Source organism: Myripristis murdjan, chromosome 24 (assembly GCF_902150065.1).
Source record: "Myripristis murdjan chromosome 24, fMyrMur1.1, whole genome shotgun sequence".
Classification (NCBI taxonomy): domain Eukaryota; kingdom Metazoa; phylum Chordata; class Actinopteri; order Holocentriformes; family Holocentridae; genus Myripristis; species Myripristis murdjan.
Window position 1 is genome coordinate 10,491,955 of NC_044003.1, and position 25,129 is coordinate 10,517,083.

The window sequence follows — 25,129 nt, forward strand, 5'->3', positions numbered from 1 at the left end:
TGCCTGCTTGGCACCTCTGCTCGCTAGATTTCCTTCTTTTTTTCACGATCTGTGTCCACGATTTTCATAGCTTCCTACTGGAGGATGTGCTATCGATCTATTAGGTTGATGCCCAAAAGAGTCCTGAGCTCGGCAAAAGAAGAAAATCCAGGCAGAGGGCAGGGTCTCTGCAGACCCACACACCAACACACACTTCTAGTGTCTCATTAGTATTTTTATGAGTCTATACAATGTTTTTTTTTTTTTTTTTTTCTACTCATTCTGCATTTAACTCATAATGTTTGGCCTAATAACTGACTTTTCTACAAGCCACAAGCAAAGACTCCTTGTTGCTGCCTTGCTCAATCTTTACAGAATATATGCACAAACCTAAATCAACTTTGTGTGTTGCATTATTGGTAAATGTTTAAATGAATTCTGAGTCATATCATTTTTTCCAAGGCAAGTGGTGATACAAACCAAACTGAGGCCCTAAAAACAGGGTACAAACTGAACTGTGAGAAAGGTAAAGTTAGATGGAAAAACTGTTTACTACCCTCAGTGTTTTGAAATGTCATTTTTTGATAATTCATATATTTAACTGCAAACACTGAGTGCCTGCTGTGAAACCACAAAAAAAGCCTCCACCATCAACAGCATTGCATTTTTTGTTCCCAAAGTTGTTCAGATATTTGGAAACTTTGCCTGTATAATTTTTTACTCTCAAACCAGTAATCAAGTTAAAAGCAAAAAGCATCACAAATGTTCACGTTCTCTCGCTCTCTCTCTTTGGAATGACACATTTTGTTCCCCTGTGATTCAGCGAGGACGGTCCATACGCTGACGACAGATGATAAGCGGGGTCAGCGTACTGGCTCGTAGTTAAAATCAATACTGTTAGAGACACAAACTGAATGACTAATACACTGTACATCCAACACTTCAATTTGTGTGGTATGAAGGGGACATGAATTTTAGATCTGAAACATGCGTGGACAGCTCCATCTGTGAAAGTGAAAATTTGAATACGGAAAAGACGTCTGGTACATTCTAGTTTGTGAACTAGTAGTACTGCTAAAGTAAAGGTTGCCTGTTTGAAGAAACTCATTCGCAGAGGCCCACAACTCCATCTTCCATTCATTTGCTAAGAGTAAACAGAGCACTAGCCCTCTGGTTTCTATAGCTCTGATAGAAAAATGTTGATACTAGATTTTCAACAGGCCATACGAATGTACACACTTTACCTTGTGTGCTTGGTTCCTCCAGCTCTGTTTAAAATCTGAAGTTCTAGACGAGGCAGAAAAATGCAAGAGTGTTTGTAACTGATCCTCTCGTGGAAGGATAGAAAGGTGGGCTATTGATCAGAAGGTGGCTGGTTCAGGTACCAGAGTGGATGGAGGAAATATGGAGCAGCAGGGTGAAGAAAATTAGAAAAATTTCTCTCCACCTGCAAAAACTGCTGTTGAAGTTGCTATTGAGCAAGACTGCAAGCGTCAAATTGCTTCTTCTACAAAAAAAAAAAAGAAAAAAGAAAAACAGAAGATTGTGGCTTTATGCAAAACTATGTGACCAATGAAAAACCTCATATGTGCAATTAAGTTTAAATAATTAATGATCCCAGTGACATCCATGATACTGGTAGAAAGATTTAGTTTAGATCTAGATTTAGATTTAGATTTATGTTCCCTCGGTGTAACTTTTTCAAACTGAAAACAACCTGATCTTCCCATCCCCTCATTAATCAATATGTCAATTAAATTACCAAAAAAAGGGTTGAGAGTTGCACATTTGAATATATGCAGCTTAAGAAATAAGGTTACTGAGTTAGGTACAATCTTGCTTGACAATAACATTCATGTAATGGCGATAACAGAAACGCACTTAAATGAAAATATAAAGGATTCGGAATTGGCTATCCAAGGTTATAACTTGTTTAGGTTGGATAGAGATGGAAATGGGGGCGGAACAGCTTTCTACATTCAAGAGCAGATTCCTGCAAAAATTAGAAAGGATCTAGGTATGAAGGGTGTGGAAGCTCTATGGCTTCAAGTGCAATTACCTCACTTGAAACCTATCTTAACGTGCTGCTGCTATAGGCCACCTTGTTCTGGTATTGATTATTTAGATCATGTTTGCACTATGCTACAGAATGTAACGGACTCTAATTATGAATTATTATTTGCAGCAGATATGAATGTGGATTGGTTTTCGAGTAACTGCTCTTTGAAAAGGAAGTTGGGTGATGCTGCAACTGTATACAACTTGTCTCAGATTGTAAACTTACCGACTAGAATTAACATCAATAAGGAAGGCGTACGCACGTCTACATGTATTGATCATTTTTATACAAATGCCCCTGAGAAATGTTCCAAAGTGATTTCTGTATCTGTGGGAATCAGTGATCATAATTTAATAGCAATGGCCTGGAAAGCAAAGGTACCCAAAACTGGGCCCAAGGTTGTTCATAGAAGAATGTATAAGAACTTTTCTGAAGAACATTTTGTTGATGATTTGAAAAATATGAAATGGGAATCAGTTATGGATAGAAAGGATACAGAGGATGCATTACTAACTTTTACATCATTATTTTCTGCTGTTTGTGACAAACATGCTCCAATTAAAAAACTCACTGTTAGGAAGATTAAGGCTCCTTGGATTGATGATGGGTTGAAAAAGGGTATGAAGGAGAGAGATCTATTGAAGGAGCGTGCAGTTGCAACTGGTTGCCTTAGTGCTTGGCAAGAATACCGAACTCTTAGAAACAAAATAACTAAATTGAATAGGCAGAAGAAAAAACACTACTATCAATGCAAATTTATGGAGTGTAAAAATGACAGTAAGAAACTTTGGAAAACACTCAATGAGGCTGTTGGCAGAGAGAAAACAGCCAAAGTGCCTTCATTCGTAGAAGTTGATGGTGCATTTATTACTAAGCCAGTTGACATTGCAAATTACTTTAATAATTTTTTCAGTCACAAAGTAAATACAATTAGAGATCAGATGTCACCTGTTAGTGGTAATCTTTCAGATTCCATTATAAAAAATAAGATTATGAAAGACAAAATGTGCAGGTTTCAATTTAAGAAGATAGAAGTAGAGGAACTTGAGAAGTTGTTGCTTTCCATTAAAACTGATAAGCCATGTGGGGCTGATAATTTAGATGGCAGACTGCTGTGTCTAGCAGCCAAGCTCATTGTGGTTCCTCTATGTCATGTCTTTAATTTGAGTTTAGAAAATGGGGTCTATCCACAGATGTGGAAGATGGCAAAGATTACTCCGCTGCCAAAGAACAGTAGGGAGACATTTGCTGGACCAAATAGCAGGCCTGTGAGTATTCTACCCGTATTAAGTAAATTGATGGAAAAGATTATGTGTAAGCAGATTCAAGGCTACTTTGATGTAAATAATATTAACACAGAGTGTCAGCATGCGTATAGGGCTGGCTATTCCACGAGCACAGCAATAACATCTCTAACTGATAAATGGCTTGAAGATATTGATAAAAAGTTAATGGTGGGTGCTGTGCTTCTGGATTTTAGCGCAGCATTTGATATAATTGATCATGAGCTCTTAATAAAGAAGTTACAGGCATACAATTTTGAAGGAGGAGCTATTAAATTAATTAAAAGTTATTTGTCCAAGAGGCAGCAACGTGTGTTGTTTAATGGCACAATTTCAAATATGGTGGAGATACAATGCGGTGTTCCACAGGGGAGTTGCCTGGGCCCATTATTGTACTCAATTTTTGTGAATGATTTACCATATGTACTGGAAAATGCATCTATGGAAATCTACGCGGACGACACTACAATGCATGTCTCTTCCAAAGATGCGGCATGTGTTAATAAGTTACTGCAAGATGAGCTGATGTTAGTCTCTAACTGGGTCTGTGAAAATAGGCTAAAGCTGAATGTTTCAAAAACAAAGAGTATCATGTTGGGCTCTAGATACATGCTAAATTCTAATCCTGAATTGCAGCTAATCTTACATGGCACTTCTATTGAGCAAGTTAGGGAGGTTAAATTACTGGGTGTGGTCATTGATCAAACACTTTCATGGTCATCGCATATTAACAAAATAGTGTCTAAAATGAGTAGTAACATTTCGATGATAAGGAGGGCCTCACACTTGTTGTCTGATTCAGTGATCAAACTTGTATTGCAATCTCTAGTTTTGTCCTGTCTTGACTATTGTCCAATAATATGGTCTAGTGCTCCAAAACAAGACTTGCACAAACTCCAAATCACTCAGAATAGGGCAGCACGACTTGCACTGCGCTGCACAGGGAGACGTAGTGTTGAGTGGATGCATGGGGCTTTGTCATGGATGATGGTGGATCAGAGACTGGCATGTAGTCTTGTGACATTTTTGTTTAATGTTTATAATTGTGGAAAACCTAATAATTTACTGTTAAAGATACAACCAACAAATACTAGACATGGCTATGCCACTAGACAAGCCATGGGCGTTCACTTTACCCTGCCTCTACCTAGAACAAATGCACTTAAGAGAACTGTAATTTATAGAGCAATAACATATTGGAATAAGCTCCCTACAAATGTAATTATGATAGATAATAAATGGAGATTCAAAAAGAAATTAAAAGTAGAGATAATTAGTAGAAATTTTAAGTTTACTTAGCAGGTTGTCAACCAAAGTGTAGCTGCAATGCAGTGAATGAATTGACATTGTTGTTATTGTTTGTTATATGTTTAATTATTCAATGTAATTGCATTTCCTTTTTCAAGTATTTTTGTATACTCGTTGTATTTATGTAAGTTGAGTGTTTCTTTAATTTGGACCCCAGGAAGAATAGTCTTCACCTCAGTGAAGACTAATGGGGATCCTAATAAACTCCTAAACTCCTAAAGTCCAAGCTCTCATAACATAAGAAGCATAATGTCCAAAAATCTGGTGCTGCATCAAAAATGCATAATCTGTCAGTACCTGTTCAGTAAATAATGCCTTAAGTGGTGTTCAGTGGCGATGCATGACACGAGTGTGCTCAAATAATAATCTTTGGAAGCAGTTTGTTCATTAAAGGAACATAGGATTGTGGGAACATTGAGCATTTTGAAAAATCATTGAGAAAATATACTGTAGGACATTTGGGAACATCAATATGCTATGTCCTAACATTTTTTACCATTTAGCTGCATTTGAATCTTACAGAGTATTTTTTCAAGGCATGTCCAGATTGCATGAGAGTGTAATCAGCAAAACATCTTCTAAAATCTTTCAAGTTAAAATCACTAGGCTAAATTAGACATTTAATTTAATCCAGCATTACCTGAATATCATAATAAACATTTCTTGTATATTCTGTTTCTTATATTCTATGTTTACTGCATATGCAAGCCTGAGGGGGATTTTTCCTTAATCGTTTATTAAATAAAACAGTCACTGGCACTTGATTTTCTAGTGTCTATGAGCTTAATTTCTGCCTTTACATTTCATTATTCCAACCAGTCTGCTGCTTTTGATACAATATCTACAACATAACAGAAGGGGAATTTTGTGCGGAGTCCAGACTGAGCGTTACCAAACATTACATAAAAGCACAAAGTAGATCATTAGAGCTTGCTGTTTGCAATGGTAACACCCACGCTTTATCGGCTGGCACTGTAATGTAATGTATCGTCCCAAATTCTTTCATGGCAATATACTGAGAAAATCCCACACAAAGCATAAAATAACCAAACTAGAAATACCGCCTTGCAGTTCTATGGCTCTGCCAACCAATCATGTTGCGGTTTACATCGATGATGTCTGCCCAGGCTCAGATAAATTTGTGGTGAAGACTTTGAAGGAATTTAATAAAAGGTATTAAGTTTTTTTTTTTTTTTTTTTTGGCAAACTGGAAGTTGACATGTGTGATTCTAGTGGATCATTCCCAGTGAGAAACATGGTGTCTTCACTTAGAGATTATTTTTTTACAGAGGAGTGCTGAGGACTGATAGGGAGCTCCATCATATGGTGCAGTGATAATCACCTGAAGCTCAATATCAGCAAAACCAGTGAGTTCCTGGTGGTGGACGAGCAGAGGAACAGGAACAGGAGGCCGCCTGTCCCGGTTGTCATCCAGCGAGAGGAAGTGAAGACGGTGGACTCATACAAGCACCTTTAGAGTCCAAATCAATAAAAAACCTGAGTGGACACACAACACTGAGGCCCTCCTCCAGACTGTTCTCCCTGAAGAGACTCAGAACATTATGATGTCACACTGAAGTTGACCTTTGACCTACTGGATGCCAACTTTCATCACTTTCATTCATCACTTTATCCTGTTAGACATTTGAGTGAAACTGCCATAATTAGTGTATGAATTCTTATGTTATGGCCAAAAACATGTTTTGTGAGGTCACAGTGACGTTGACCTTTAACCTCTAAAATCTAATCAGTTCATCCTTGACACATTGACACATCATATTCATGAGAATGGGATGTATGTATGGATGGACAAATCAAAAATAATGCCTCCAGCCGACAGATGTCACCGGCACAGGGGTGGAAAAACACGAATCCATGAACTTCTTCTTATTAGGGTAGCAGAATTTATTTAATTTTGTAATGAATGGCAAAGGGAAAATATATAGGAATACACTTTTTGTTCACATTATTCTGTCATGTGCTGTAAATGGATCATTTTTGCTTTGTATAATAAAATGATTATGCTGTAAAACGTTCCATTCTTACATTTACAGGTCGAGAATAAGTTGTGCATGATGTATGTGCTGAGTTATATGTTGTATCCAGAAAAATATAACTGTCACAATCAGTCACATAATGTGAGCTGCGGTTTCTGTGATGCCATACACGGACAGACCTCTCACTCTTATATACAAATGTTCACACACACACACGCACGCACACACGCCTAACACTTCACAAAACCAAATTTAATTGAGTCAATGTATCTCCGATGAAAAGTTGAAAACGTCCATGTCTGTGTCAGCTTGTGCTGAATTTTTTATTTTTCTTTCCTCCCGATGGCAGAAGTCTCCCTCTTGAACATAAATTAGATGAATACTGTGCTCATGTTCTTCCTGTAAAAAAAATGACACGGAGAGTCCCAGTTCCCATGATGAAATCCAGTTTCTATTAAAGTTGCTGTCCACACTTGGCATTTTGCAGTCTATGTTCCTGAACGAACAACACATGTAGGCACTGCGTCCAGACCACGGTTAATAATCCACATGATGCTGAAAATACACATCTCTGAGTAGCCAGGGTTAACTGTGAAGAGAAGGGAAAATGAGAACGATGTGAAATTCTGGGATGCTAGAAAAAGCATGGCAGGACATCAAATGCAACGCCCACTCCAAATCCACACATAAAAAGGAAGCTACCCAGTAGCCACACAGTGCATAAATAAAATATGCCTAAAAAGCAGATTGATTTGAGAATAATCTTGGTCTGTGTATTTACAAGAAGCAAATCATATACAGCGGTTTAGTTTAAAATTTGCACTCAATGGTGAATTAGAAAATATACAAAACATGCATCTGGCCACCTTTAGGCCTCCTACTGACAGCAAACACACACCCACACACCCACACACACACGTAGAGGTGTGTCATGCAGAGGTACAGTTACCCTCTGCAACCCCTCTTTCACTTCCTCAGAAGAGCATATCATCATCATCGATATCATCCAAGGACCAATTCCAGTCTTTCAGGCCAAACTCAAGCAATCTGAAACAGTACGAGGTTCACCAAGAGGTCAACCTTTAGGAGCCACACAAAACTGTCGGTTCAGCACGTGCCCCTTTCACCAGGGGGCAGCAGAGAGCTGTGAGTGGTGCATGGCAAAAGCCGTCAGCGGAGTCCTGACTGTGTGTGAGGAGAGGCTTGGCGGGTTAAGAGGCACAGCATGGCACAGCAGGCAGGCACACTGCGGTCTGCTACTTACAGCCTCCCAGCATGAGAGACATGAGAATGATGAGGGTCAGAGGTGAAGAGGTCAGGGGTCAGTGGAGGATGATACGGAGCATGGGGCCAGCGCTGAGGGATGAGAGCCAGTTAGGTTGTAGTGGAGCTGCGAGTCTGCACACTCAAGAGTACTGGGAATCTTAGAGGTATAGAAAACTAAAATATGTAATTTTTAATTTAAATGCTTGTTTTGGTCATCACTGGGTGTAAAAAACATGAAACTACAAGAATCTGACGTCCTTTCTATGCAGAGAGAGGCCAGACACTTGATTTCTCCCGAGTCAAGCCGGTGGTTTTGCTGGGACTTGATCCAATCCAAACACAACCTCAGTTTTTATTCCTCCTGCCTGCTCCTGTTTGATTGGCAGCCTTCAGCACAGCACATCAATTTTGTACTGTTCCTAAATATAGCCACTATTTTACAGATGATTATTTTATCAATTTACATCAGAAGAGTAAAGTGTTTTATGGATGGAACTGTGCCTCTTTAGCTAGTGATGGACTTTCACATATCAAGTATACCACTACAAACCTCCAAGTGCAAGTTTTTAACAAGTGAGCCCTGCAGCCGTGGTAGATATGAAGCATCTGATAAAATTTTGTTGTGATGCCGGCAAGACCATAGCTATTTCAGTTCCAAGAAGTAGGATATTATACTGTTACCCTACCAGGGGAACGCCCATCCAGCCCTGCTAGAACGTATTAAGTTAGAAAATGCTGCACCTAAATATCCAATTTATTATAGTTATTGAATTTTAGTAGCTAGTTTTAGTAGTAGTGATGGAGATAGTACTTTTTTTTTTTTTTTTTTTTTTTTTTTTACCTTTAATCAGCTTCATTTATGAGCAGAAAACAAGAGATCACTAATGTGATAGACCAACAGGACAGGACTGCCGGGGAATATGATCATGCTCAAAGCATTAGCATGTGGCTATCAAGGCCTTGTTGGAGCATTAATCCTACATACAGCCTTATGTAAGTACTAAAGGTTTAATAAGCTTGCCTGAAGCAAGACATGAGGGCTCGGCCACAGCTCTATGGCCTTTCCACTGCAGCGCACTGAGAGCCCTCAGCACAGAGAGCATATTAGCCGTAGTGAGTGTGAGCTCATGAATTAGATGGCCTACAATTAGATGAAAAGACTACAAAAAATAGACTGCATTTTAACAGTGACTTAAACTACCACATGAGTCCTACTTTGACTTCTTATTAACAGTCATGATCATATTTGTCCGTCACAAGTAATGGTTTCATGTGTGTGTGCAGAATATCCTTTGAAAGTCAAGTCAAACTTGGGCCTATTGACTTCCAGTCATTCTCAAAAAATGTGAAAACCTGCTGTGTGACACTTAAAAGGCGGTTTGCATAGGTGATTTCTTCTTGTGAACGACATGTACTTTAGTTAATGTTAATGTAAATCCATTAAAATTTCTGTGCTTCAAAGGTGCATTTAAATTCAGCTCAGCGTCTCTTTGCTGCGAGTGGTTATGATTGACAGCTCGGAGAAGGTGGGGGACAGTGATTAGCTTAAACTTGCAAGGAACTACATTCCCTTTCACATTCACATAAACTAGAAACAGAGGAGGTGTTTGCAATTCAGCTTGGTGAATATCTAAATTGAAGTATCAACACTGGATTACCAATGCATGGCGATTTTCAACATGCAGATTTTCACATTCTTTGAAAACTAATAGGGGTGAATAAGGGTTAGTTAGTCTTGAACTGCCAAGATACCAAAGGAATATTCTTTACACAACTGATATTTGTGATGGACAGACACAGTCACCGCTGTTGATGAGAAGTCAAAATAGGACCAGTATGGCAAATAATTCCTGAAGCCAGTAAAAAATCCCAAGTGCCCCTCATTCCCAGTCCTCACCTGGGCTTCCCTGCAGGCTGTTGCTGTCTGCTGGACTGGACTTTCATGGCTCCGCGGTGGGGCGACATGTGAGGGGAGCCCCTGGGCGAGTTACGGGGGGAGAGGCGCGGAGAGGAGCGCGGCGTTGGTTCAGGAGGGAGGGCTTGTGCTGCCGAGGGGGGGCTGGCCACCGGGTGTTTCCTGGGGACGCGTTTGAGTAGCCGGCTCACCCAGCGCTGCTGCTCCTCCTGAGAATTGGCCAGCAGGAGCATATCTTTGGCAGTGGACATGTCGTAGTTCACTGTAGAGGAAATCCGAAAAAACAGAATACAGTTTTACAGGGAGGTAAACACACTGCATTGAAAGCACAAGCGAGAATAATTTCTTGCTTTTCGCTAAATTATTAAGTTCTTCTATGTAGCCATTATATGGATTATTGCCTAAATTCGTCACGTGTGCTGAATTTCATTTGGATGAGATCTTCCAGTTCGTTGCTGTAATTGTTTAGGAATCTTCCAGCCCATCTGTCAGAAACTAGCAGCCAAGCCAGTTCTCAACTAGTCACATAATCAGGAGGGTCAGTGAGTGTTGCGTCGTGTGGACAGGCTTATTCCGTAACTCCACCAACTGTGTATACTGCTGCTATTAAATGAAGATCATAGTCAACTGGCAAGTGGCTGACAAAATTTTATATATATATTTTTTTTTTTCCAAAGTTGGGACTCTAGGACAAATTGCAGCATGAAAAACAAACAGCCTGATGACTTAGTGCTCTCTTGTTGACTTACTGATGTGCTAAATTCTGCATCTTGGTTGAAGGTACCTCATATGGGTTTCTTTGTAAATGCACTTTGTTCACATTCAAAATGTCTCACCCAAAACAAATAGTGTGTGTGACTGAGGGCATGCCAAATGCATCAGCAGCTTCACAAGACATTTGCAAAGCTTTAGTCTGATATATTTTGAAAGTTGCATTGTTTACATCAGCATGTGTGCCATGTCGCCCCCATGCTCCTGGCGTGCTGGAGGAACACACTGTTATGTAAACAAAATGAGAGCCTGGTCTGCACAACAGTGCCACGTTTTCGTAATCACAAACATCCACGTTTTTGCAATCACAAAAATGTGGAATAAGCAGATAAACTATCACTGGGTCAGCCAGACGATGAGAACAATGTAGACACAGCCATCAAAGAACATGGTTATTCCCGTTTTTGCAGATTAAGTTTGACAGGTCCTCACTTCAGTCAACCCACGGAAATTTTGCACGTTTTATCTGGCAACATAGTGTGAGGTTAGCTTGAGCAGCTCTTTTTTCAGTGAATGATTCCAAAAACAGTTCTAAATAACTTTTCCACTTGCATTGCTGTGTAGATTTTAGGATCTTTGTAATGTGATGAGACACATGAAACCCCAGTTTTCGTGAACATACGTAAGCCTATAGTCCAAATGAGCACTGGAATGCACTTTTGGTACGATGGCGACAGGAAAAGGAGACACCACCGAGCTCTCTGTGAACCCTGGACATGGCAGACTCACCCTTGCAAGGCGCAATGACCTCCTCTTTCCTGTCCAGGTGGTCTTTGTGGCACTTGGTGTGGCAGCGGCGGCACTCGAGGGCCGGCGGCGGCTTGAAGACGTGCCACAGCGGCCGGGTGCAGGCCTCACAGTTGGAGGGGAAGTGGTAGAGAGTGGGGATGAACTCGTGGCCCTTGTGGCTGATGTAGGAGGGACGCTCGCCAAACGGCAAGGGCTCCACTTCCTGGTCACGTTTGCTCTCTCCTTCGTTGGCATACAGGATCTGGAGAAAGAAGAAGGAGAAGACGGTTTGATTTAAGCAGTAGGGTAAATTGAGATAGGCAAATTGGATTTACAGTGGCAGATTGGCAGAAAGGGAGATGGGACAGAAAGAGAAGGGAACAGGGGCAGTCTTTGTTTAACAGGATATATCTGAGAATAACAAGCTTACTGAAAAAAATGTATTATTTAAACAAAATGATTATGTTACCTGGAATATCCTAGGGATTTCTCTGGCGTCTGCACGATACACATCTGTCTGAGTGACTGGTCGGACATGGAACAGCTTGCTGTATAAGGCAGAAAACACAGTAGAGTTAAGCCTCCTTCTCACCCACGGCCATAAATGTAATGATTATTGCAAACGACTGGGAGATTTAAATCAAAGTAAATAGAATGGCTGTGCTCCCACCACAACAATAACTATAAACCCTGGCAAAATGAAACGAGCTTTTTGGATCACACCCCGTTGTTTTGCTGATGCACAAACAACGGTAATGCAATTCCAGGCAATCAACAATGAGTCCCGATATCCCCAAGCTGTGCAGGAAAACTTGACTCACTCGATGTCCAGGGTCATAAAGGGATTGGACTGCTCTCTGTCCAGCTCACTGTTGTAGAACAGGATCTTCTTACTGCTCACCACTACATACTGCAAAAGAGGGACAAACAAGGGCAAGAATAGTGAGTCTCAAGAGGAATGGTTATTATACAAAAATAAATAAATAAATAAATAAAAAACATCTCTAGAGAAAAGGCATATTGATGGGATTGTCACCTTTTTGTCCCAGCCAAATCGCTTTGTGTTCTTGGCAGGCAGCGAGAGCCAACCCTCCAGCCTGGTGTCTGCTGGACCGAGAGGAAAAAGGAGGATGTTCAGATCGAAGGGAGAAGTTGCTTCTGACCGTGTGAAGAGCGTGAAGGAATAGCGTGACATTTTGAAACTAAGGTGGTCGATTCTTTTTTTTTTTTTTTTTTCCCTTCGGCCAGACATTTGTCACGTTGTGGGAAAAACTATCCTGGTTAAAACGAAGCTAACCTCAACCATGGTTTCAATGACAAATGCTAGAAATGTTTCCCCACAAAAAATTAAAAGTGTCTGATGAGAAAAAATAACTTAAGAGGGTCGACTGAAGCGTAGACTGTTTAGACTCAACTGGCAAAAAAACATGAAATAAGAACAGAATTTGCTGGTTGAGTCTTCAATTATTCTCACTATCGACCCAAATCCATGATAAATTACGTGCTTATTCCATGTTCTTTTGGCAATAAAGTCTAAAGGTCTTTGCTTCAATCGACCCTCTGCAATTCTGCATAATGCGTTTTTAAAATGTCAAGGTATTCCTTTGAACGCAGAGAGCAATTCCACACAGCAAACGTCACTCTCTCAAACTGGAACAATGTGAATGATTTTTTTTTTTTCTTCAACATCTGTTGTAGCATTTTTAGAAAGCAGAGCAATGTAACAAATAAGGTGTGAGCATTCATGTGCCTGCTGAACATGAAAGAGGGTTACAGCACAGCAGAAATAGAGTTAAAGTAGAGACAGAGGGATTAGGTTGGGACTTTGTTGGAGCTGAACCTGAGTTGTGGGGATTTCGGTCTCAATTCAGTCAATTCAGAGACAGGATTTTCCTAAAGTCAGTTAGAGGATATTATGTTTTTAGAATCGAGATGACCGCTGTTGAATTACAGCTCTAGTTTGCAGTCTGAAGTCAGTGAACTGAAGATGAATCAACCCTCAACTCAGGTTTGAACCACCATGCAGGGTCACCTGCACGCTCAGGCTCTGGTGGCTCTGGTGGTTTGTAGGTGAGGGCCAGGGGACGGCGGCCCTGCTCAATCCGCCTGCCCCTCCCATATTCTTCCTCTTCCTCTTCTTCTTCTTCTTCTTCTTCCTCCTCAGAGTCAGAGTCAAAGACAGAGCGAGCAGAGCGGAGGTTGGGTCGGGTGTCGATGCAGACAGATTTGTGTGTGCGCTGGTAGGTGAAGGACATTGACTCCGACATGGTGGAGTGAGTGATGCGCACTGCACCGTACCCGAGACAGAGAGGGGCATTGAGGTGAAATGAAGGGAAAGGAAGAGTGAAAAGGAGAAAAAAGGAAGTGAAGAGATGTGGAAAAGGTCAAATAATTGGTCTGGAAAATTAAAGGGGCTGCAAGTGAAAACAGGAGGTGACTGAAAGGAAACAGGAAAACCACAGGAAGGGAAAATTGTAGAAGAATGGATGCAGAAGAGTGCCGAGTTTGTGTGTATTTATGTAGGAAACTGGCACCGAGCTTCTGAATGCACATGTTGGTGCCAAACATGGCGGTGACTATCAGATGAAGTCCACTGCCTACTGTACCTGGGTATCCGTCGTCCATGTCCAGATCGTTGCCGCTGCTGATGCTGGTGGAGTCCAGCGAGTGAACGCTGAGGGAGGAGAGCTGACAACGCAGCTGCTCGATGTCGCTGTCCTTACTGTCCAGAGCCATCTGAAGCTCCAGGCGAACCTGGCTCTCATCTGCTATCAGCTGAACGACAGACGTGAACAGGGATTAATCAGCCGTGGTCACAATGGAAGAGTTTGGAAAACAGAGGAATCACTCCTCCTACTGATCTTCTGTTATATCCATTATGATCGCTCATAAACAACTCCCTGTGCTGTGCTGCTGTTCCAGGGATTAAAGGGAAAATTAACTAATAAATGACCTTTATTGACCTCCACTGGCGACCAGTTGGAACTGCAGTAGTGTTGATAAAACTCATATCTTTCTACACAAGTTTCTGAATTACTGGGGACTGAAGCAAACAATAAAGTCACATACATTCACAATACGTGCACCTATGCTCATGAATTACAGCAGAGATCCAATAGAAATCCAATTCAATGAGGTAATGTGCAACAATGCAAAAAAAGTCTGTTTTTTCAAGGTCGATTAGCTGAGTGGTTATCTGAACAATTAGTTTACTAATTGGCTGTGTGGTTGGTAGGACTGAGTTTCTTAGTATCTTATTAATAAATTCTACATCATGTTTTTTTTCTTAAAATTGCAGCACAAACCTGTCCAGTCCTGTATGATTTGTTTAATTAAATGCTGCTTGAAAAACAAAGTTCTGGGTTAATGATTTTCAATCTTGACGTGCAGAGAAAAACAGGAGAAAAAAAAACAAAAAAAAAAACGGGGAGACTCGTGGAACCGTCAGATGAGGTAATTAGACACGCTACACTTTTAAGTACTCCAGTAGAAATATTAAGTGTGGCTGATGTAAAGAGTGTTGCTGAAAGTCAACTGTACACCAGTGCGGCAATGCTGCCACAGACACCAACTTTTTAATGTCTGCAATATTTCAAAATGCAGAGAGTTTTGCTGGTGGGTGATACGCTTAATCATCATTTTGTCCATGTGTTTGGCATTAGACTGAATGTAACAAGCGTTTCTTTTCGTGTAAGACTTCTGTCTTTCTGGTCCACCTTTGAGTTTATGTTGAACACAGACCTGCATTTCTGACAATTTCTGACGTATTTTGAATGAATGATGAATGATGAGACTAACAGGGCACATTTATAAGACCGATTTCCACTAGCTTTATAAAATTGGTGAGATAAGGAAACTTTGGTGTTATCACAAACAAAAGACGAATTAAGCTATAGCATGTTGAATCATATGACCATATCATGTTGAAGCATATGAATCTCAGTGGTTAAGAAAACAAAAATAAAAGCTATGGAAACTAAAAAGTGTTCTCAAGGAAAAAAATAAAACAAAAAAACAAAAACCCAGAATGGACAGTAGAATGGACAGCTGTTGATGGATTAGTCAACTTTTCAGCCCATCCCTAACAACAGCAGTGCTTTTTTTTTTACTCGACACATGCTCATTGCACCATCCTCTGTTGTTGAACAGTTGCAAAATAATCACTTTGTTACTGAGCAACCACCCTGACAACCAACTGCAGATATATTATTGTCATTTTACGCTACAGGGCAGTAAAATGTTTCTTCTTAAAAAAACAAAACAAAACAAAACGTATATCATAGGTTTAATTCACATCTCTAATCTTTAATCTAGAATTGGACGCCCAGATCCACCTAGCTAGTGGCTCATAGAAACAGCAGGTGTAAAACTGGCATTTGGTATCGAGTGATGCCATTTGCTGGTGTGCTGCCAGCGTGGGCGTACTGACCGCCTGCATCTCGTTCAGCTCTCGCTGGTATTTGATGATGGTGCTGTTGAGTTTCTCCTTCTCTGATCTCAGCTCCAGTTGCAGCTTCCTGTTCTCCTTCTCCCTCCTGCGCACCTCCGTGTCGTTACCGCGGTGACCACCACGCACCGTCTCCCTCCGGTTCATGACCTCGGCGAGCTTGTTGATAGCCTGGGAGCAACGGGACGTAGTTAAGCGACATGTAATCGTGATGATAATATGCATCCAGTGAATAAAAACACGCACTCCATTTTCAATTTCCACCCTTGTTCCCAGATTTAAATAACTGGATTAAAAGATAACCAGTCTGCGGCTGAAGATTATTCTCAAGAGCAAAATGTGTGAAATGACAGTAGTCTAGTGTAAGGTGAAATCTAACCAATATTCAATATGATACCACATATCAAGCTTTTTTTTTTTTTTTATAATGTTGAAGCTCGATGCTATTCCAGACCCTCCTGACTGACGCACCTGGATCTTCAGCGTCCTCTCGTTCTGCAGCTGCTTCTCAAAGGAGAGCTTGACGGAGTTCATCTGCTTCTCCTCCTCCTTGGCTTTTTGTAGCTCTGAATAAACAGCCGAGATGAATATTAACATGCCATATATACAGGGTTTCACACATATTTTACTTGACACATCTTATGAATATTTCATAATTATATAACGTAAAGTGCAAATTTTTCAACACCAACATCTTGCCACCACGTGTGTTCCCATTTTTCACACAAGGTCTTCATCTATATAATGCTTTATGTTATTATTCATTTTCAGGCCGACAAAGAGGCCCTTGCTGACGACAGGACTATTAACACATTTCCGTGACATCTTAAAAACTCTCTCCCCATAAATCATCCAGGCATTGAAAACATTTGTTTTTCAGATTTTCCATGACTGTAAGGAACCATGACTGTATCTTCTTGGGCGACAAACCACTTTCTACCGACTTAACATTTTTAAATCTGTGCCCCGCAGTGTTCCCTGGCTCTAAGTCAATCAAGTGAAAAGTGAGTGTTGAGTCTCAAAGTGTTTTATCTTTGAAAACGAGGATGTATAAAAGAGACACTCACGCTGCTGCAGTTCCTTCAGCTGGTTGTTGAGCTCCTCTTTCTCGCTGGCCAGGTTGGCCACATCCACCGTCAGCGTGCGGTTGGACTCCTCCAGCTGTAGGGGGCGTAAGGGGAGAGCTGAGCTGACCTCATTCACACACACTCATGAGGGCAACAGCTCATTTGACATCTTAAAAGGAAACCATGTCATCATATATGCATCAGGAATGCAAACTAGCTGCTTTCAAATGGAAATCATTAACTCCATTATGGCCAAAGATCAAAATAAATCAAGTGAAAAAAACATGACTTGACCCCAAACTCTGATTTATATTACACGGTCTGATTTTATGAACTTGTGGTGCCTTCAGGTGCATGTCAGAGGGTCAAACATCCAACATGGTAAGTACGAGCTTCCGATTTGATTCAATGTTCAAAAGCTCTGGTTGAAAATATGGGGTAACCATAGCAACCTGAAAGCATCAAAACATGAATGTGATAAATGACAACTGCCAAATAGCAAAAAATTGCTTTCCGCTTCAGTATCAGAACGAAGAGCAGACATATCGATTTTCCCTTACTTACTATTATGCATGATTGATCAGAGGGTGTTGTTTGTGCATTATTGTGCATATTGATTTTACATTATTAACATAATTATCATTACTATTATTCAATACTGGATAACAATAGATAATAATAAATTATAACAGGGCAATACTATTATCTCATATCATTTATTATTGTATAGAGGAGTGCTCTGTCTTATTAGTTTGTTTTTATGTTGTTACGCTGTAACGGTTTATAATAATTGCATTATCAAAATATACAGTTTCTATGAAGACCCCAGGAAGATTAGCTACTGTGATGTAGCAGCTAATGGAGATCAAAGAATTGATAATCTATACTGCTACTGAAGCAGAAAGCAATCATTTTTGCCGTCATTGAATGTCACAACCTGGAAACAAAGCCGTCATTGATGTTTTCTAATTTCTCACTTGTAATTACATTTTTAGGGGGTGGGAGGTGGGCTCATATGTGAATAACTTGTAAATACGGTAAACATGACGTTTCTTTCCACCTTCTTCCCTCCCTCTCTCGCCCCCTCACCGAGCTGATGGTGGCCTCCTTGTCGCTGAGCTCCTGCTTGTGCCTCGCCATCATGTCTTTGATCTCCAGCTCCTTCATGATCTTCTCTTTCTCCAGGTCTGAGTACTGCTCCTCGGCGATGGAGCGCGCCAGCTGCTCCGAGTCCGCCTTGGTCAGACTCACTTCCAGCTGGGACGCGAGGGAATCCCTGCAGAGGGGAAGGGAGGGCGCAGGGAAACATGAGGATTGCTGGTGTTGGATGAAACTCAGGGGCTCCACTACAAAAACCCTGCAAGCCGTCATTAGACCAGAAGAAAAGTACTTATGGTCTGGACGTAATATTTAACCGACCTCATCCTCAAGCCATGGTTTCAACCATTTCTCCAAGAGCTACATGGGTCCACTCTGGTTAAACCAGTTGTGTTTCAGTTACTGTGAGTTGTGCTAATCTGGTTTAACCCTGATTTATCCAGCACTAATCTGGATTAGTCTGTAATATTCTTAAAAGGTCAAATAAACACGGATAGAGTAAATTATAGGGTACAGGTCACTCAACTCTGTTCTTTATCTGATTACTGCTTTTCTTTAACCAAGATCATTACGTTGTGTCCCACAATTCACTGCTCTCATGACCAGAGACATGGCTGGAAAAGGTGCCCAAACCCAACATCAAAGTCTAATCTCAACATTTGTGAAGAGTATCAGCCAGCTAATTTACTTTCCAAATTATTCAGGTAATGTCAAAAGTAATCTCACATTTTTTTTAACCAGCAAAAATAAATTCCCGGTGTTATTTATTTATTTTTTCTTAATTTTTGATGATTTTCTTGTGTATCCTTGCATGCAAAAGTGTCACCTATGCGACGCAATGTGACAATTGTTTGTTTTAGACTGGAAATGAAAGCAGCTGGTGGTCAGAGCAGTTAGTTACCTCTCCTCCTGGTACTCCTCCAGTCTCTGCTGTGCCTCCTTGAACAGTTTATTCCTCTCATCACACTCCTCCTTTAGCTCACGGATCTGCGTCTTGTAAAGGGTCTTAGGGGGGAAAAAAAACAGCAGGACATTTAAAAACACAGGTGAGGTACAGAGCAAACAGTCACTATCTTAACAAATCATTTACACTTATTCAGTTGCAAATTCTTTTTTTCCCCCGAATCAAATGAAGAGAAAAAAAATGATCTTTAAATAAATGATCTTTGTTTCCGAGGCTTATGAACTTGTTTCAAGAATTTTCTTGAATCAAGAGTCATTCTCTTGACACTTGAGGGCTGTTTTGCCTCATTCTGCCTTATTCTGTTTCAACATACTCATACTTCTTCCAAGAAGAAATGCACTGTACTCACTGAAACAAGCAGGATTACCTCATCCCATTAGCAGATTTTTTTCCACTTGGTTTAGGAAAAACAAGATTTTGAGACTGAATGTGAGACTTGTTGACTTGTTAAAATGGAGATTTCTTTGCAGTGCAGTAGAATTCATCAGATATTTTATAGACACTAGATTACAGATTACACTAGATTACAATTTTAGTAGATACATGAGGCCTGGTTGGGTGGAGAACACAATAGTAAGGAAAAAAAATCTACTTCACCCATAAATTCCCATCCAGTTCACATACAGGCATCTTCATATTTTATCATTATTGTATCATTATCATTTTTATTGTTGTCATTATGATAGCTGTGCTGACGTTCACATGCTTCGCTGCAAACAGACTTTAAAGTGCTGAGAATAAATGTGCAATGATATGGTGGCAGAAATAGAGACTGGAGGACAAGCTAGCAAGTTGTTATGCCCAAAAACTTCACTAGGTGTGAAACCAGACTGAGGGAGAAAGGAAACTTGAGCAGCAGGGTTACCGTGAAATATTGCTCGGCTTCCAGTTGATCCTTAAGTTCCTTCAACTGTCCGTCAGCCTCCTTCCTCTCCCTGTGATAGGACGATACAGCTGTCAGTCATTTCTGTGGTTCATTCTCTGGTCGGGTATGAGAGAAGTTCTCCACAATGGTAGGCTCACATGCCACCAATGTGTATTTATAGCCATATTCAGCTGTGTGTATGTGTGTGTGTGTGTGTGTGTGTGTGTTTGACCTGCGCAGCTCCTGGTTCTGCTTCTCCAGGCTCTGCTTCATGTCCAGCAGGTGGTTGAGCTCCTGTTTGAGCTGCTTCTCTGAGGATCGGAGCATGGACACCTGCTGGCTCTGCACCTTCAGATCGTTCTGGCTCAGGCTCCGTTTCTGGATCTCCTGCTCCAGGCGCAAGCTCAGGTTCTTCACCTGGGACACACAAATCCTTTAGTGGCTCCTTCAGTGGCAATTAAGGGAGGCTGTGTGTGTGTAGGGCACTCAACTGAAGCTACAGTAAGAAGACTACCTGAGGATGCCTATAAGCGCAATAAGGTTAATATCATGTCCGCTTGTTAAAGGAGGAAAAAAAAATCCAGCATAAAACACATTTTAACACACGGATTGACAATTTATGCAACACACTGGTGCTGTTTTGTTGTTTAAGGGTGCAATTCTCTTCTCTCATTGATAAACCGACTAACACAAATAGAGAGCAGCTATAGTTATAATGGAGCTTAATGAGAGGAAGAAATCAGCTCTCCTTCTTCTATCCTGGATTTCTCCCTGTAACTTCGTTTAACAATACTGCAAATCACTGTGTTGACAAAGAAAGCCTGACAGCTAACAGTTTCAGATTATTGCATTTTCTTTTAACATTATTGCAAATCACTGTGTTGACAAAGAAAGCCTGACAGCTAACAGTTTCAGATTATTGATTTTTTTTTTTGTTGTTGTTGTTTTTTTAAATTAAACTCCATGTATAACTCGATTCAGGCTTGGGTAATTAGCTGGGGAATAACAAAAAATACAACATCAAACAACAAAACAGCACCAGAAATGCAATGTGAATCCTCAATTCCTGTTTTTAAAAGTGTTACAGTGGAGTTTGTGGTTTCAGAAAGGCTGTGGGCCAGAGCTGAATGTGAGCTCCAAGCCAAGGGAGGAGTGTGCATAGTGACACACACACACACATGCACACACACCTCTTCAGAGAGTTTATCCTTGTGCGCCTGCATCTCATCCAGTTTGTGCTGAGCCCGCTTGTAGTCACAGTCCAGCATGGAGTGGTCCTTCTCCAGCTGCAGCAGATTCCCCTCCACCTGGAGCTTCAGGCTGCGCTCCTCCTGGAGGGTGCGCTCCATCTCTGCACCAAAGACAAACGAGCAGGAAAACGCATCAGGAGGGTGGCGCTCGATCCTAGAACTGGGCCAGACAGGCCTTGACATTTGATTTAACCTGCTTCACGGCACCAGATGGGTAAGCGAATGCCAGACACACAATCACCTCAAAGTATCTGAAGGTCAGTCTATTACACTTGTCTGTCAGCTGATCGGACACTAACTAAACTGAACAGGCCTGAGGAATTTGCAAATTCTATTTAGCCAAGGTCTGCTCAGTGCATCGACCTTCCATCCCTTTTTTAGGCACCATATTTTTCCCTCTGCTTTTATAGTTCATGTTTATTCGTGCTTTCATTTCTTTGCTTGATTTTTTTCTCATTTGTTTTACTATCCTTAAGTCTGTGTAAGGTGCACTGAGACACTTTAAACTCTGCCTTAATCCCCCAAATCCCACCGCACTCCATTATCCTCCTTCTCGCTGACCTTTTAAAGCCCCCGACTTGGCCTCCTCGATGGACTGGTAGATCTTGTTTTTATCAGCGAGCTTGGCTTTGGTGGCCTTGTGTTCTGCCTCTTCCTGCTCCAGACTCTGCTGGAGCGACTTCAGCTTGAACGTCAGGTCAATCTCTTGATTGCTCTTCTCCTGTGGAGCCAAAGAGGATATTGGGTCTCTTGCTGCTATCAGTTCAAGACAGCAGCATGTATGTTTTGCATTAACGGCATGTACGTTTTAACCTTTCTTTTGCATGGGGGTGAGCCAAAGACAATCTCCACTGTGCTGGACAACTTTTTCAATATAATCTTAAAAAAAAACAATCTAAATTCAACTTTTGTGTGGAGTGCCTATTGAAGTAATCTGGAGACTTGCCCAAAACTGGCAACTGGCGATGAAAACCTACCTTCTCAAGGTCAGTGAGCTTCTGCTGCAGCTGCTTCTTCTCCGTCTGGGCCTTGGAGAGAGATGACTTAACCTCTTTCACCTCCTCTTCCAGGCCTGAGATACGCCCTGAGATGGAATAATGGAAATAAGGAAATGAGAGCAAGAGGGATTTAAGGGGCTTGTAACATTCACCACGGTCCTGACATTATTGTTGGGATTAAACTGTTATGACTTTGCTCTCTGTTCAGTGTGTTCCTCTTGCCAAGTGCTTCTGTACACTGACTGCCGCCGTGAAGAGTGATTTGGGATGTATGCGCTTTGATATTTGCATAACGCATGACACAGGCTTACAATGACATATAGAGACAACATGGAAACGCGTGCACCTGCGCAGTTCAGCCTCAAAAACAGACACGATCCTAGAGTGTGACATTACATAACGCCCCTGCTCAAAATGTGGCCCCTCATGTGCCAAAACAACGCACCAATGTTTATTTTCCTTCTTACTGACTCCACCCAAATGGAGACTTTTACCAGGAAAAAAGTGTGAGGCATCACTGCAAACAGGCAACACGTTTGTTACGATTTGTCCCCTCTGACCTCAGTGAGCGGCCTGCGCTGCATGGACCGAATATTCTGAAATTTCCAAACAAAGGGTCTCACAAGAGGTGCTGGCTCTGGTCTGGCTTTGGCTTTTACAGCCTCTTGCTTCAGTCCGGCCCACTCTAAGCCGTTGGACCAGATGTTTCCATCTATGATCAGATCTTTCCCGAGGCCCGGTCCAAAACAACAATCCACATCTATAACCCTGTCCAGCTCCAAGCTCCAATTTCTGCGTAATTCCTTTTTTCCTGCGACCCAGTGGACGTGTACCTCAGTAGCGTTCTCTGTGCTCACGTGTTTGGTTCTGTGATTTTTCAGATCCTTAACAGTTTCATTACCTGCACTTTTGGCAGTAAATTAACTTTTTGGCTCGTGACTGTCAAAATCCACCAACATTTAACCATTTTAGAAGCCAAGTTGACTTTGGACAGGAAAGGGACCTCTACATAATGGCTGGTTGCCTGCCAAAGTGGTGAGTGAAGTAGCAAAAACATAACAGCCACATCTCAGTAGCACAATGCTGGAACTTCGTGTCCCACGCCGCCTGTAAAGTCAAAACAGGCTTTTTCAACTGTATTTGGGGTTCATTTTTTGGCAAATCCCCCAGTCTGACGGATTACAGCTCCTCACCCTGCAGGTCGGCGATGGTCTCCGTCCCAAGGTTGCGGTCTCTCCTCTCAGACTCCAGCTCGGCCTGCACGCCCATCAGCTGCTTCTCCAGCTCCATCTTCGTGTTTTCTAGCTGGCTGCACTTGTCCTGCATCTCCCCGAGGCTCACCTCCAGAGCCTGCGCCTGCTTCTGAACCTCTGCGTGACTCTTCTTCAGCCGCCCCGCCGCCTCCTGCTCAGCCTCAAGTATGGCGTTAGCCTCCTCGAGCTGCAAATAGAGAGAGCACCGGGAAGATAAGCTGAAATTTTTATGATCCTCCTGGGGACATTAGGTGGTCGCAGCAGGAAAATACTAAGATACAGTGAGAAAAAAGGCAAATAGAAGGTAGGCCTTCAGATAGGATGTAAAATACGCAATATAAAAAGGTGAAAAATAATGAAAACAATAAAGCAATAAAACAGAATCTAAATAGCTGTGAGGTTATTTGAAATGTGAAATGAGTGTGTGCTGGTTGGCTGCACCTGAATTTCCTGCAAAGGATAACAGTAATAAATGCACTGTAATGTAATGTATTTGCATTTAAAAACAACTAGACTTTTGCAGGATTAGTTTTTGGAGTATACAGAATATTACATAAATGGTTTAAGTTGTTAGATACAGATATAACTGCCACTCACAACTGCTTGCCTTTTATATAAATGATTAAATTAGTGATGTTCTGTAAGTGAAAATAAATGTCTATATAGATAAAATAAATAAATAAAAATAATAAAATAAAATAAAATAAAAAATATAAATACAAATATATAAATATAAATAAAAATGAATAAATAAATATAAAATAAATAAATAATATAAATAAAAATGTACAATATAACAATGAGGTAACTATGCAAAAACTGAACAATGACAACGTCAAATTTCCAAGACAATTTCAGCACCATATTGACTTTGTTGTTATTGTTGAATACCTTACCAGAATATTCTCAAATATTTCAACTTCAACAGAAGTCACTGGGGTTTTTCAATGTGAGGATTTTTGGATTTTTTTTTTTTGAATAACTACAGTAGTCCAAACAGAGCTAGCTGTATCGAGTAGACTAACATTAAGTCTTTTTCCAACCTGTCAAAATGCTTGTCCATAAACTTCCATGACACGTCCAAACCTCTCTACCATTTTGTTCGGATCACATTTCAGAACCTTTCCAGCCCCAAAAAAATCCTGTTCCCGTATTCCTTGACTTTACAAGATTTTGTCCTCACAAAGGGGAGCCTGAGATGTGTTGTGGATGAACAGGTGTATCTCATGCACCAGGTATGATTTGAGGTTTGCAGCTTTTCCTCACTTGTCTCTGCAGCTGAAGGTTCTTCTCAGTGGAGATTTGGGAGTTCTGGTTCCTCCTCTTCAGCTCCTCCAGCTGGTCTCTCAGGTTGTTCACTGATGGATACAGACACAGAAGAAAGCCTAAGTCAGATGTTTCAATCCAAAGTGCCTTACAGTGTTAGGAGTGGACACAGTTTCAGGGTGGGTTACCCCAACAGGGATTAAAATCTCTCCCATGGCAGCAGTAGCGTCATGCTGCACCAACTGTGGAGCAGCATGCATGACCACATCTGAGATGAACAGTAACAGTGAGCGTATATAGAGGGTTCCTCAGATATCGGCAGGTTTCATCAAGGAAAATTTGAGACATTTTAATCCCTTTTAATTTTAAATGAGGGTGAAACATCAGATCAATTTAACATGAAAATGACAACAACTGAAATTCTTGGAGATGTGCACGAGAAAAGCTGATTTTCCACCTGATTAACAACTTGCCAAGAAACAAACAGGGCTCCCACTCTGTGTAAAAGTTCCTGCCTCTTGCATGATTAAAATGTTGAATTTCTACTAACTATATAGAAGTAACAGGACAATTTTACTTCACTTTGCATCTAGAAGTTTTATTAAATGGATTAT

The 25,129-nt window shown here is 41.0% G+C and overlaps 1 protein-coding gene across 2 annotated transcripts in view; it reads right to left on the minus strand.

Annotated features, from left to right (window-relative positions):
• Window positions 1–6,519: 6,519 nt before the first annotated feature.
• The window catches only part of LOC115356170 (rho-associated protein kinase 2-like), a 46,214-nt gene continuing 27,604 nt past the window's right edge, over window positions 6,520–25,129 (minus strand). Inside the window, exons 14-32 of one of the 2 annotated variants that reach the window (XM_030047231.1) lie at window positions 24,516–24,607; window positions 23,190–23,436; window positions 21,976–22,082; window positions 21,560–21,719; window positions 20,939–21,099; window positions 19,981–20,165; window positions 19,749–19,818; window positions 18,821–18,924; window positions 17,911–18,097; window positions 16,822–16,915; window positions 16,226–16,320; window positions 15,737–15,925; window positions 13,914–14,082; window positions 12,344–12,411; window positions 12,129–12,217; window positions 11,777–11,855; window positions 11,308–11,569; window positions 9,790–10,069; window positions 6,520–7,215 (exon numbers count right to left, since the gene is read on the minus strand). In XM_030047231.1, coding sequence (XP_029903091.1) covers window positions 7,212–7,215; window positions 9,790–10,069; window positions 11,308–11,569; window positions 11,777–11,855; window positions 12,129–12,217; window positions 12,344–12,411; window positions 13,914–14,082; window positions 15,737–15,925; window positions 16,226–16,320; window positions 16,822–16,915; window positions 17,911–18,097; window positions 18,821–18,924; window positions 19,749–19,818; window positions 19,981–20,165; window positions 20,939–21,099; window positions 21,560–21,719; window positions 21,976–22,082; window positions 23,190–23,436; window positions 24,516–24,607 — 2,642 coding nt within the window. In that variant the 3' untranslated portion in view covers window positions 6,520–7,211. Of the gene's footprint in view, window positions 7,216–9,789; window positions 10,070–11,307; window positions 11,570–11,776; window positions 11,856–12,128; window positions 12,218–12,343; window positions 12,415–13,913; window positions 14,083–15,736; window positions 15,926–16,225; window positions 16,321–16,821; window positions 16,916–17,910; window positions 18,098–18,820; window positions 18,925–19,748; window positions 19,819–19,980; window positions 20,166–20,938; window positions 21,100–21,559; window positions 21,720–21,975; window positions 22,083–23,189; window positions 23,437–24,515; window positions 24,608–25,129 lie in introns of both variants that reach the window. The other variant, XM_030047230.1, reaches the window with a different exon arrangement.